We start from the raw sequence: 14,290 nt of genomic DNA, 5'->3' as shown, positions 1-14,290 counted from the left end.
AGTTTAAGAAGCAGCTGGTCTGAATAACATCTAGTTTTCAAAACCCTTCTCTTTCAGGCCGAGATTTGATCAGGAATATTTGTAAAGTCCAAAGGATACAGACTAGAAATACTTCTAAATTTTAATTTGACCCATGCTACCAAGAACTTCAGTAGTGGTAAAAGAAACCCAGTCACATTGACATCTCAGTGTCCCGACAGTTTTCCTGTGTCATCTGCTGTGTGTTTAACTCTGACCTGCCCTTTCCCTTCCTTTCCATCCCAGGACAGCAGATGGAGAAGGCCTAGTAGAGAAACACTATGTCTTCTTGAAGAGACTTTGCCAAGTTTTGTGTGCTTTGGGCAGCCAGCTGTGCGCATTACTAGTAAGTTCCCTAAAAATGCCAGAAATGGTCTTGAGAGGGCTATCTTCCATGGGGATTGATTGGCTTTAGATGTGTATACCATGTTCCTAGTTTTGCACCATTGATGTTGGCTGGTTTTGGATTCGTTCCTCTAACTTTGGCGAAAGAAAACCTTCACTTTGAAGTGTAACCTGGGGGCTGTGTCCTGTCAGCACTCTAGGAACATGGGATGTAGAAAACCTGTTGGATCATCAAACTTGGTCTCTTGCTGTTGTGAGAAAATGCAACATATAATCTTCTTTATACACTGCTCCAGCTGACTTTTAAAATGAGTTAGTTCTTGTTCCTCCTGCTCCTGCTACAAGAAAACCTATTCTGACTTCCAGCCTAAATTTATTCATAGCTAGTTTATTCCCATTTGCTTCTATGCCCTTTAATTTAAATAGTCCTTTTTCCTCTTTGGTGTTCATATCCACTCTTGGTGTGCATTGAAACTTTGGAGCTTTCACTGGCTGCACCAAGTCCAGGATGTGTTAGGAGCTGTTTATATAGTGAGGGAGGCAGACTTGTTGGCAGATTCTGTTTGTGGAAAAACCATGGCAGCTGGCTGCAAAGAAATGGTGTGACAGTAAATTCTTTCAGAAACAGAAAACAAAAACCCCTTTGAGAAGCAGGTGCAGGTAATCTATTACTTGAGATGAGGTTCATTTTGTTTGCTGTCAGAGTAGAGAGTATAGCCTTCCATTTTAATCCTTAATAAAGACTGCTGTGAATATTAGGGATCTTGGGGGCCTCTTTAATTTAAGTTCTCCTCTTGCTTCCCCTCGAGAGAGGCGAAAGAACACCAGGGAAGAGTCTGCTGCTATGGTAGTAGTAACAAGAAGAGCTCCAGAGAAGGGAGTGCTTAAGACAGCATCAGGTCAGGGTACAGACAGTGCAAAGAAGCAGCACCTTGAAAAGAAGGTTTTCATTTTGAGCACGTAGTTGCTCTAAACACATGTTTTGAACTTCCCAGAAATGGGGGTGAGGTGAGCTGGGAAAATGACACTGAACTCTGCTCAGTGAACCTGCATGTGAAATTCTGCCAGTTTTGTTAAGAACTGCTACAACCCAGGCTTTCTTTTCCCACCATTTCTGTGGTGGTCAGGCAGTCCTGGCCCAGCAGTAACCTGGTTACCTGGGGTGTTGTGGCTTAGTTAAAATGGCCTCCAACAGGCTCAGAGCCTACCCTTTTCTCTCCAACATGGATGCTGACTCCTTCAGCTTCTCCAGAACAACCTACTGGAACTAGCTCCAGGACAAGCTACTGGAACTGCCCTTTGAGCAGCAACAGTTTCAGAACATAGTCATTCTGCTGTGGCTTCCCAGCCCCCACAAGATGCTGAGTCCTAGTTGTATAATGACACTGCCACTTTTGTCCCATCTCCTCCTGCTCTGACTCTAAAGTGTTTCATCTGAACTTACTTCTCTTTCTCTTAAAAGGGCTCCGATTCTGATGTGGAAACGCCAGCAAATTTTGGAAAATATCTTGATTCGTTTTTAGCTTTCACAACCCATCCCAGTCAGGTATGTAAAGGACAGAGAATCTCTGCAGCATGTATGCAATTAAGCTACCCACGTAGGTGGGTGCATAACTTCTCCTCCTGAAGGAATCTTTGCTCATGTCTGTTGCATACTCGAGAGCCAGACACCATTTTCTAGCCGCTCTGTTTCCTTTTCTGACAATATGGGAAGAAGCAACACCTCTGCTGCTCTGACTGTCAGCATCCCAAAAAATCCAATTCAGTATGGCTGACATTGTCAGTGAAGCTGATATTTCCTTTCTGGAGAGTTTTATTTGAGTCTGGTTTAGCTTGGAGGTTTCAGGTGAGCCTCGAAAAGTGCATGACCGTACTAGGGTGTTGATGTAAATTGTGTTTGCCCTCTGGTGCAGAAGCCTGAACCTTTTGTGCTAAGAAATCCTTGCCCTGTTGAAATCTTTGTTTTTTTCCATGTTTTCTCAGTTCCTGCGCTCCTCCACCCAGATCACCTGGGGAGCCCTCTTCCGGCATGATGTCCTGTCTCATGACCCTCTGCTCTTGGCTATGATCCCAAAGTATCTGAGAGCATCTATGACTAACCTAGTAAAGGTATGGGGGATCTCTGACCTGCTGGATGTTGAGCAGGTGGCTTCATTAACGTTATACAGCTGTAACAGTAGAGAAGCTGGGTAGTTGATGTGGCTGTAGGGAGAGTCACCTCCAGGCTGCTGTGCAGCTCTCCTGAAGAATTGCCACTGTCTAGTTTGTGCCCTTAGTCTGAGCCTCCTTGGAGCTAGCTCTCAGCTGACATGGATGGTTTCATCCCCTCCTTCACCTTGTCCCTTGTATTTCCAGGTGGGCTTTCCCTCCAAGACAGACAGCCCCAGTTGTGAATACTCTCGCTTTGACTTTGACAGTGATGAGGACTTCAATGCCTTCTTCAACTGTAAGTCACTCTTGCCTGGGAGCCTCTGGGCTAGTTGTGTTGGCTGTGTCCAAGGCTTGCAGCCTTCCCTTCGTTCCTGCCAAGTTACTATCTAGGGCCCCATATACCAACTCAGCAGTGGGGTACACTTGTTCACGTTGTCCCAGCTTATCTTTGTGCTTTGTGTCTGGTGAACTTTTTGGCATTTGCCATGCATTTAAGCTCTTGACCAGCAGGTGGAGCCCAAAACAACAGCCTCTGCAGAGCCTTCACCACCTGCTGTGTAAGGCAAGGATTCTTCTCCACCAGAGTGTTGTGGCATCCTAGGGTACCTTGAAATCCTTTCAAGGGCACCATGCAGTGTTACCACTATTAGGTGTGCAAACATGATCCACAGGATAAATATTTCCAAGCAGGAATCCGTAGCATTAAAACCATTCTGCCCTGTTGTGGTCTTTGAGTTCTTTGCAGCTGAAGAATTGCTCGAGTATTTTTCTGTGCTCAAAAAAATGAGAAAAAATTAAAAGCTAACATTTTTGCAGGGGAGCCTTGATCTCAAACGGTGGAGAGCCACTGGTGTAAAGAAATAGCTACCTTGGAGTCAACTGGGGAATTAACTTGGAATGAAACAGTTATACCCAGCACAGGATCAGGAGCTGGGCCTGGAGACAAAGGTTTAAAAAAAGAGGGCCAAGCACTGGAGTTCTGTCTTTACATGTGATTCACATCAGGGTCCCTTTGGATAGAAACTGGGAAGCACTTGCACAAAAACAGCATTTTAGATTGTTTATTAATTACATAAGAAAATATCCTCAGTATTAAAGGCAAAACATATTTTGGTTACATTTACTGAAACAAAAATGAAAGCATTGTCAGTACTTAGTGAATTGAGCTGACTCTTTTTAATATCCTTCAGTTTTGTATACAAGGTAACTTATCTTCTATTGCCTAGTTCTTAGTTATTGTTTGTAAGAGGAAAATAAGCATTCCTGCCTCTTCAGTTCCCCATCGGTTTCTCAGCTTTTCAGTGAGTCACTGGAGCTCATCTGAGGGGAACTGAAGTGAAGAGAAAATGTTCTCTCTGAACCTGTGAAGAGGTGACTGTTGTAAAACTTGGTCTCCAGAAAATTCCAATTCTGTATATTTAGCCAGTGATTTCCAGTGCAGTGGGCTGATTTGCTTTAAAACTTTGGCAACAAAGATATTCTCTTATAATATTTATAATTAAAATAAGTTTAACATTATATTAAATGCAGGCCTTAGCATATGTTGTTATAATTTACTTTTTAAAGAATGCAATTTGAAATTAATTTAAATGTGCTGAGCTCACTCTGCAGAGCACCACTGCCTAAGTAGTTGTCACAAATGTCCCCAACATTGCAAATGGCGTCTACCTCATCTTTCCAATATCTGAACCTACCTCTTTTTGTCCGTTTCCTGTGGCAGCTTTCCGGGCACAGCAGGGAGAGGTGATGAGGATGGCATGTCGTTTGGACCCAAAGACTGGCTTTCAGATGGCTGGGGAATGGCTGAAGTACCAGTTGTCATCTCCTGTTGATATTGGAGCCATGAACTGTAAGTTGCCTGAAGCAGGGCAGGAAAGGCAGGGAGCTTGGGCTCCCATTGGCAACCAGAACAAATTTTTGTGGGTATCTTTTAAGCCTCTTAAAAGTGACCTGGCTTTCAAGTCAATCTTCCCTAGATCTCTGCAAGGCAATGCCTTGGTAGCCTACTTATGCACATCCTACCACAGAGCCTTTGGCTGAAAGGAAGACTCCTGCCTATCCCAGTTCTAGTTTGTATCTTTAAAGGCAGCTGTTTCAAACAAAAGCAGTTCTAAACAAAAAGGCCAGACTTGGTTGGTGCTATCATTTCTGTAAAATCCAGGCTATCCCCATCCTGAGAAATTCTGCCTTCCCTGGCTTACTTGACTTTGGAAAAGTGACTTTGTCAAGTCACTTTTCCTCCAGAAGGCCATCTGCTGCCTTCCAAGGCCCATTGTGGTGAGTACTGTCCCAGGTGCCACTGACACAAGGAACAGTGGTCTCAAGTTGCAGCAAGGAAGGTTTAGGTTGGATATTAGGAAAAACTTTCTCACTGGGAGGGTGGTGAAGCACTGGAACAGGTTATCTGCATAAGTGGTGGAATCTCCATCCTTGCTCGTTTTTAAAGCTTGGCTTGACAAAGGCCTGGCTGGAATGATCTAGTTGGGGATGGTTCTGCTTTGAGCAGGGTGTTGGACTAGATGACCTCCTGAGGTCCCTTTCAACTGTGATTTTCTATGATTCTCTGAGAATGCTGGTCATTCAACCCATCCCTTTCTTTTCCACTCAGTCCTGGTTGTTGGAAGCAGTTCCTCTCTATATCTCCAGAATGGTATTTGTGACTCAGGAGCTGAATTGTTCCTTGACTAATAAAAGTGGTAGCCTTCAAGCACCATTTGGTACCTTGGGGGTTCTCCAACCATGAATCTTTCTGATGGAAAAGATTGCAGAAGGAAGAGACTGAAGTGCTTGTTAATAGGGTGGGTAAAATCATCCATTGTAGGATTTTGCAGAGGATCCACAGGCTAGCAGCATGCTCGAGGGATGAAGGGAAAGCTAGGTCATTCCAGGGCCATGGCAGTTCACATGGTCTTTTTTTCCTCTTTTGTAGCTAAGACAGGGGAAGGTCTCTGTTCCATCTTCTCACCTTCCTTTGTGCAATGGGATGCTATGACCTTCTTCTCAGAGAGTGTCATCAGCCAGATGTTTCGAACTCTGGATAAGGAAGTAAGTACTTCTCTAACCTATTTCCGGAGACTGTCTTGGTTTGAGGTGGGTGTTTGCCAGCTGCATTGCTCTTCAAACAGCATGAAGCAAAAATGCTGGCTTGTAACCACAACATCTGTGCTGAATCCTGAACTCTGTTAGGAGAGGTCTCAGTTGCTCTGTGTGTGTGTAGGGAGGATGATCTATTAGGATGGTAAAGCCAATCCCACTGAAATCTTCCAGTGTCAGAAAAATGTCCTGTACCTAGATGCACAGTGTTCTGAAAGGAATTGGTGCAGAGAGTAGAGCCCTAGGATGGTGTAGTCACAACAGTCTGTCCTGTCAGGGAAGAAAGTGTATTTTATATGGCACCTGTCACTGTTTGTTAAAATGGCATCCTGTGGGTTTTTTTGAGACTAAACGAGAAAGGTTTGTATATGCACAGCACAGGGAGCAAGTGCACAGCAAACAGCAAGGAAAATGTAGTTTCCCTCTCTGTTGGTAGCAACCCAGTTACTAAAAAATCACAGGCAGCAATCATTAGTAACCTTTGAAACTGGCTTTTACCTGGGATTAGGTTGCTTTGTTATTTTAGCTGCTTGTTCTGGTCACAGCAAAATGTGGCAAGAAAAAATGGCTTATTAGACAGGAGGCAATTATTAGACAGGAGGCAAAATATTAGACAGGAGGCCAAAAAAGAGAGCTTGGGAAAAAGTGAGGAGTTGTTTGATGCCCTGGAAAGGAAGTAATAGTAAGTATTTCAAGTTTGGCATCCTACACTGTAGACATAGTGATGCCATCTTCTATCTTTCAACAGCAGTTTCCCATCAAATGTATATACATTAACACATGCCCTTGTACTAGTTGTCTCGCCTAGTTTGAAAATGGAAGACTTCACCCACAGGTATCAGTCAACACACAGACTTCCCAGTTAGACCCTTGGTAGAGACATTGGAGTGTTTGCTGTGTGCTGGAATTCTTACCATTGCTCTCTTTCTCCTCCCTCCCCTTATTTCTCCTCACAGGAAATTCCAGTAAATGAGGGCATAGAGCTGCTGCAGCTTGTCCTGAACTTTGAAACAAAGGACCCCCTCATTTTGTCCTGTGTGCTTACCAACGTCTCTGCACTTTTCCCCTTTGTCACCTACAGGCCAGAGTACCTGCCACAAGTCCTCTCCAAGGTTGGCACCATCTAGCCTACCCCTTGATCAGTTACTCTGTAGGTGAAGCAGTAGTACCATGTAACCCTTGCATTGTTTTTTATTCACACGCCTTCCTCATGATATTTCTCTGAGAGAGGAATAATCCTTCTTGTTAGAGGTGGAAAAACTGATACAGCCTGTTGCAGAATCAGAAAACCCAGATTTGATTTCCAGCCCTGGACTTCAACCACTGAATGAGAGCCTCTGACCAGTGTGCCTTAGCATTGCTAAAGACCTCCTTATAGTGGGAATTCGTTGTTTTGCTTAATAGGAGAGTTTCCATTAACTTGGTGATTAGTGTATAATCCCCAGGTACAGGAGTGAATTCCAGATGTAAGGATTGATTTCATTTTTCCCCTTGTCCCTCAGCTCTTTGCCTCAGTGACCTTTGAAGTTATAGAAGAAAGTAAGGTGAGTCCTTACTATCCCACTATGTTCATATCATGTGCATTCTGTGTGAGGGTCCATCAATGCCTAAAATGGGGTAGGACATAACACTACAACAAGATCCGTGTTTGTGGGTCTGTTCTTGGAAGGGGGAAAAGAACCTAAAGAGCTGTCTCCTCTTGCCTAATAAGCCTTGGCTGATGTAAGCTTGGGAGGTGTGTAGGTTGAAATTCAACCCCTTGAAGAAGTCCAGAACAAAGCCACTTAGTTCCTAGTCTTATGCTAGACCTCTAGGGATTGAATTTCATCTGGTAGACAGACATCTTTCAATGGTTAGCAAGCATGTGGCTGTGATTCATGTGCTAGCCCAGGATGCATGTTGGGAACCTGTTTACAAATAAGATCAAGCATGTGTGTGTCCCTGAAGCAGAACTAGAAGACAGCTTGTTTGGGTTGGGGCACTGCTCAGACTAGCTGTAACCCCTCAGGGGATTAGCTGCACTTAATTGATCCCTAGGAATGCACGTGCCAGTGTCCGTTTCCCTTAGCTCTACAGCACAGAAAGTTGTGTAGATTTTGCAGACTGTTGGCTCTAGCTTGACCTCAGGTCTCTTGAATATTATTATATCTATCCAGGCCCCAAGAACTCGTGCAGTAAAGAATGTGAGAAGACACGCATGCTCCTCGATCATCAAGATGTGTCGGGACTACCCTCAGCTTGTCCTGGTATGTACATGAAAGGTTATTCTAGGGACCTGCCACCTCACCTTCATTTGCATGCCCAGGGTCTATGGGGAGTTCAAGTGTAAGATAATAAGTAATAGCTGAAGGGTCAGGGGCAGGAGGAAGTCAAGCCTACAACAGCTTAACAGGCGCAGTGGCTATATTTTAATTTTTGTACTGATCAACTGTCCCTATTGGCTCCTTAGCTGATATGGCAGCAGAAGTGGTCTGGAGCAGAGGTAGTGGTATTTCCCTTCTGGACCGGTTCAGGGAGTTTACAAAAGGATATTAGCTGCTCTTTCTCTTTGAACCCACCAGAGTCAGTCTTTTGTAGAGACCACATGCTGCTGGCAGGTCTGGGCTTGTGGCTCCCTTAGTGCTGCTGCCTGTATTGCTTTGTGGCTGTGGGAACTGTAATTCAAGTGCTGTTGTTGACTTGGAACTTTGGAAACCTGCAGTGAACTGCCTGGTGTTCCCCACCCCTTTGAGTTTCCTTCATGTATTTGGGAGCACAGCAGCTCTCACTTGTTCTGTGGTTATAGATTAAACTCCCTATTGTGGAAGAACACAAGCTGCTCCTTTGAAAGTGCTAGTTGGGGTCGTGTAACATTTTGGCCATCATCATCGCTTCCAAGACAGAGAGGTTTTGGCATTACCTATCCATGAGTGTTCCCTGGCACTTATGCAGAGCTGCCAGGTACGCCCAGCCAATTAGTGAAGAGAGGAACTGCACATACAGAGACACCATTTGTTTGGATCATCAGGGGATGTTTCTGTTAGGCTCCCATGATGGAAATATCCTAAGGTCTGGCATTTCAGAGTCCTAAACCACCTTGTTTCTTTGCCAGTCATGTGGGATATAGACTGTGCTGCCATGGCTATAGGTGGTCAGGGCAGGGAGTAGGGAGATGCCAATGGCACTGATCCAGATTCAAACAACCTTTATAAGAGGGGTTGCAGGCAACAGAGATCCCAGGGAGATATGAGCATGGAAGGGAGAAATGGATGGATAGAGTAGAAGCAAGTTGTACACAGGGAAAAGACTTGAAGATCACAGCAGGGATGGACTCTTCTTGAGAGAGAGGGCATGTCAGTCAGCCCCATTCACCAGCTATTTCCACTGCTTTGTTTTCTGGGAGTATGGTGCACTCTGGTTTGCCTGGGCTCCCCAAACATGAGTGCAGCAATGCCAGTCAGGTTCCTCACCACACCATGTGCATGACGCTGTCCTGTTTTGGGTGGGTGTGTTCCAGCCAAATTTTGAGATGCTGTATAACCACGTGAAGCAGCTGCTGTCCAACGAGCTGCTGCTAACGCAGATGGAGAAGTGCGCCCTCATGGAGGCCCTGGTCCTCATCAGCAACCAGTTCAAGGATTATGAACGGCAGAAGGCCTTCCTGGAGGAGCTCATGGCTCCTGTAGCCAGCCTGTGGCTCTCTGAAGAGATGCAGAGGTACGGGACCTGTATTAACTGTTCCTGTGATAGAGCTGAAGGGCAGGCAGAGGTGATGGGAGTAGCACATCCCTCCTGGTGGAGACTGTGCACACCAAAGGAAGACAGCCTTGTGTCTCCTGGTCACCTGTGTCCTGGATAGTGACTGATTGCTTGCCACAAGCCCTCTGCTCTCAGAAAGTTTGGCCACCACCCAAGGTCCTGCTAAGTGTCTAGAGCTGTTTGGGGGTGTCTGTCTGAGCTGAGAGCTCAGGGAGGTATCATAGGTCTACAGCACTCTATAAACATCTGGGAAAAGGGATCAAAATAACCCCTGAGAGCACTAAACAACAGCACTGCTGAAACTTGAGACGAGCAGAATACTTCCACAGTCATTGCACTGAAGGGTTCTTGGCCCCAGGGAGAGGGCTCTACACGGGGGTTTGTAGAGGGGTTTGCTGGCTGGTTCTTGTAATCTTGAGCCAAATCAGAGTTGAATACAATACAGAAAACTAGTTGGTCCCACCAGCCTCCCCTGAGCCCATCTGGTTGATCTGAGGCTCTATAAACAATGTGGAGGGTCACCTTCATCAAAAACCATAGGGGAGCTGATTATAGGAGTTCAAGGTCACCTTAAGTTCAGCTTTAAATCAGTTAAACTGGTTGAGCAAGCTCCCCATGAATATCTTCAGATCTATTTTGCTGTCCTCCTTCCATAGCTTCCCTTTGTTGTGATGCCTGCTTAAAACCTGATAGCCATTATGCTGGTATGCCAAGGGCACTGCCTGCCCTGTTTACCATTATGGTCTCCTTATCTCTTGGTTTTTCCCCATCTTTCTGTACCCATCTGTTGTCTCTTGTCTACTTAGATTGTCCACTCTCTGGGGCAGAGACTGTCTTTCTGTTTGCGCACTATCTGCCATTTGATAACAGTCTTCAAATGTCTGACGAGTGATTATAGAGAGGATGGAGATGGGCTTTTCACTGTGGACATAGGTGACAGGACTAGGAGCAATGGTCTCAAGCTACAACGGAGGGAATTTAGGTTGGAGATTAGGAGGAGCTTTCTGACTACGAGGGTGCTCAAGCATTGGAACAGGCTACCTAGAGAAGTTGTGAAATCGCAATCCTTGGAAGTTTTCAAGAGCTGGTTGGACAGAAATGGGTGGGGATGGCTTTAGTCAGGGATGATCTTGCTCTGAGAAGGGGGCTGAACTAGACGAACTTGTAAGGTCCCTTCCAGCCTATGAACCTATCACAGTGAGCTTGTGGTTCACATCAAGGCTGCCTAGGCATGACAAAATACAAGTCAATTTGGGTTGCTGTGCTAGAACATGAAGAGTGTTGACTGCAGGTGCCAGACTGCTGACATTGAACAAAATTCATGGTTTGTCTCTCCTCTCAGAGTCCTGTCAGATCCTGAATCTTTCATCTCATACGTGGGTGCTGATAACAAAATCACTGATCCAATCTTGGAAGATCCCAGTGGTCTGAACCGCTCCAGAGTGAGTATCTATTATCTAAGGAGCCTTGGGCCTTGGAAGAGATGTATAACCTCCCTGCATTGTACATGCACTTACCTATCCTGCCTCTTGGGCAAGGCCTAATGTCCCCCTTCTGTTGGATTCGGCCTGTTTGTGCTGCAGAATAAGGATTGGTTTCAGACTCCTCAGCTCAAGCAAACAAATGTGGGTCATATAAGATGAGCTGGCTCCACAAGGTGGAGTTTTCCATTTTACCCTTTACCCTTCCCTAGCTGGCATGTAGGTTCCAGAGATGATCTGTACCTCTTCTAGAATGGAATTTCCCTCTGTTCCTGGTCCTTAAATCTTTATACTTGGTGTGGCTCAGGCTCTTTCTGGTGCTGTCAGATTAATGCTGGTTTTTTCGGGGAAATGCAGTATTGTGAGTTGTGATTTTATATGGCACAGTGTCTGGAGTGGGCAAAATACGGCCTGTGAGCCAGATGCGGTCCGCCAGCCCATTCTATCCGGCCTGCGGGACCCCTAAAAAATTTAGAAAATATAGTTATCTGCCCCTGGCTGCCTGTCATGTGGCCCTCAATGGCTTTCCAGAACTCAGTAAGCAGCCCTCTGTCTGAAATAATTGCCCGCCCCGGTCTAACTAAAATATTCACGGGGTGCATGGCTTTGTACAATCTAGTGGCTGCAGTAGGTGCCCATTCTTGGCAGGATTTGATTGGTAGGTACCATCCTTAGGGCTATAGATGATGTCAAAATGCAAACTTCAGAATTTTGCTTGATGCTAATTCTCACTTAGACCATTGTATGAAAATGGATCTTTCAATTGAATTGTCACGTGTGATGGAGATGAAAGACTGATGCCTTAAACATTTCCTTTTAGAAGGTACCCTGTGTGGTTCCTTGAACTCTGCAAGATCTTCTTCATTGATACTTTGTCCTATAAGAAGTTCCTGAGCTCTGCCAGAGGGACAAAAGGTTATTGCAGACTTCAGAAGATATTAGAGTAGCTTGCCGCATCTCACAGGGTTGGACCAGTGGTGGCAGGCCATCCTGTTGTGAAAAGTTCCTGGGAGAGAATATGGGTAACAAGGTCCTCTTTGGCCTTATTGCTAAGAAGTGTTCTTTCCATGTCTTCTGGTTTGCTGTAGATAAGCTTTTGTGTGTACACCATTCTGGGAGTTGTGAAGCGGGCTCGCTGGCCCACTGCCCTGGAAGAGGCTACGGCTGGAGGATTTGTCGTCGGGTGCACACCCAGCGGTAGTCCGATCTACCGTAACCCCTGCACTGAGCAAGTCCTGAAACTTATGGACAACTTGCTTGCTCTCATCAGGTGGGTTGAGTTGACATGACCTCAGTTATGCTGACTGAAATCTCTTAAATTAAAATTGCCACATGTGCGTTCTGAGCATGTTCTCCCATTGAAGCCGACGGGAGCACAGGCTTGGGCACCTGCACTAATGCTGTTCCTGACTGTTCTCAGTGGGGAATAGGACTGGGGAAACTGAGCCTTCCCAGCACTCACTGCCCTGGCCTACAAGATTCCATCAGAGCCAATGGGAGCTTGGGCTGGGGCTGCCACCCCCACCCCGACTCCCACCTTGGATTCTGCCCATAAAACTGCCACCACAACTAACAAAGCGTTTCTCAACTAATGTCTCTGCTCTGCCCTCAGCCCCCACCAGGCCACCTCTCCAGGTACCACCAGGGCAGTCCCAGCTCTCATCGCGTCCAGTGGGAGTTTGCACTCTTCTCTCTTCAGTACTCAGTTGAGCTTGTTTGATTTGCCAAATGTGAATTCTGGGGGCCTGAAGCATGATCTTCTGTTGAAACTTGAAGGGGCACCTGCTGAGGCTGTCTGTGACTGGCAGGACACCTACTGGCACTATGATTATGTATCTGTAGACTGGCCGATGTGGAGGGAGATGAGGGTTCAGGTGTGTGAGGTGAGCAGAGGAGTGTAGCCCTTGAATTACTGAAGTATCTAGGGAAAAAAACAGCCCTTGGATTTACAAAGAAGCTACCAAGGTGTGGACTGTGCTGTGGAGGCACCGCTAGCTTCAGAGATAATGTGAGGTCATGCTGTGCAGAGTCTGAGACAACTTCCCTCTGCCTGCATCTGAAGCTAGATGATTGCTGAAAAGTGACTGTCTGAAGAGACTGGTCTAATCCACTCTTAGCTGTAAGGACATTGTAGGTACTCAGCTTGGCAGGACTTGCACATCATTCATGAAATCAGGACCTTGCTGCTTCCAGTAGGAAGCAGTGTCCTGGGCAGAGATGGGGGTGGGGCAGGTTCCTCCAATCTTGATCCACTCATTACAAGGCTTAGGGTGGCTCATTTGTAGGCAGGGTTGAACCATCCAGTTTGTTACTGATGAAGCAGAATCCACCCTGTCCCATGTGATTTGCCTTTTTCTTGCATAGGTCAAGGATCCCATGGATCAATTCTTGTGGCAAGTTGTGAGCTTTCTGGGCAGAGACAGTCTTGTTCAGTGATTTGTGTACAGCTCAGCACATTTTAGTGACTAAAGCTTGCACATCACCATAGCTGTGAAATCCAATAAAACAGCATCCCAGTTAGTGTTCCCCTGCCTTACAGCAGGTTGTTATGGCCACAGATGAGGGACCTGTTTCCCACACAATCACTGTACTCCCAAAATTAATATGTTAAAGACCTTAGGGGGATACCTGTTATGAGCAGCCTAAGAAACTAAATTCCACCCTCATCCATCTGGGCCCTATTCTTGCCTCCTTTTGCAAGGAGACACCCAGGCTGTGCTCTATGACTAGTGTACCTTCTCTAGCACTAGGAACATGGCTCCCATGGTGTGTTCTGAGGTAGCAGATTGATGTTGTCATTCATACTTCTCTGTTACAGACTGGGGCCATTCATTTTAGACTTTTCTGAGCAATAGGTTGTGGCTTGTACTTGATCCTTTAAGGTTCCCACACCCTGTTTCCCAGGAGAGTTTTATAAAGGTTGACACTCTTTCTATGGCAGGGACAACATGGTTGAAGTAGTGAACGTGCCCAGCCTCCTGCCCTGCATCTGGCTTCACTGAGCACAGAAGAATGAGGCCCCACTCTACAGGGTAATTGCCAGGTGTAAGGACATCCAGCTGTCATAAATTGGCAGAGCTTTTGGGCAAAAGCAGTATTGAAGCTTCCAGGAAAGCAGAGAGCCTGTGGTCTCTTTCCCTCTGACATTGTTTCTGTTGTCCAGGAGGGTTTTGCCACATGTACAGGTTCATGTGGTTCACACAAAGGTCTCTGAAGTCTTGAGAAGCTTCTGTGTGGATATTAGAAGTACTGCACTAGAGCCAAGCATGGCTGCCTTGTGTGGTAGTTGCAGCTTCAGGATAGTAGCTGACTTTATGCTTGGGTACATTGCATAGCATTGGGTCTAAAGGCCAACTTTTAGGGAAAGCCAGCTAGTTCCTGAAGTGTTACTGAGCTGCTGAGGGAAAGGGGCTAATGCCAGGGGCTTGGAGGTCTCACAGGATGCACTGGCTGACTGGATCTGC

General features: G+C 46.0%; 1 protein-coding gene across 4 annotated transcripts in view; it reads left to right on the top strand.

Moving 5' to 3' along the window:
* The window catches only part of XPO5 (exportin 5), a 37,317-nt gene that overhangs the window by 8,777 nt on the left and 14,250 nt on the right, over window positions 1–14,290 (top strand). For all 4 annotated transcript variants that reach the window (XM_014600039.3, XM_019500562.2, XM_019500561.2 and 1 more), the window contains 12 exons: window positions 265–364; window positions 1,826–1,909; window positions 2,347–2,472; window positions 2,719–2,809; window positions 4,235–4,363; window positions 5,444–5,559; window positions 6,564–6,719; window positions 7,110–7,151; window positions 7,764–7,853; window positions 9,104–9,303; window positions 10,688–10,787; window positions 11,915–12,096. In XM_014600039.3, the coding sequence (XP_014455525.1) occupies window positions 265–364; window positions 1,826–1,909; window positions 2,347–2,472; window positions 2,719–2,809; window positions 4,235–4,363; window positions 5,444–5,559; window positions 6,564–6,719; window positions 7,110–7,151; window positions 7,764–7,853; window positions 9,104–9,303; window positions 10,688–10,787; window positions 11,915–12,096 (1,416 nt within the window). The remainder of the gene's footprint in view (window positions 1–264; window positions 365–1,825; window positions 1,910–2,346; window positions 2,473–2,718; window positions 2,810–4,234; window positions 4,364–5,443; window positions 5,560–6,563; window positions 6,720–7,109; window positions 7,152–7,763; window positions 7,854–9,103; window positions 9,304–10,687; window positions 10,788–11,914; window positions 12,097–14,290) is intronic.

This window comes from Alligator mississippiensis, chromosome 1, assembly GCF_030867095.1.
Source record: "Alligator mississippiensis isolate rAllMis1 chromosome 1, rAllMis1, whole genome shotgun sequence".
In the NCBI taxonomy this organism is placed as follows: domain Eukaryota; kingdom Metazoa; phylum Chordata; order Crocodylia; family Alligatoridae; genus Alligator; species Alligator mississippiensis.
Note: the sequence above shows the minus strand (reverse complement) of the source record. Positions and strands in the feature narration are given on the sequence as shown.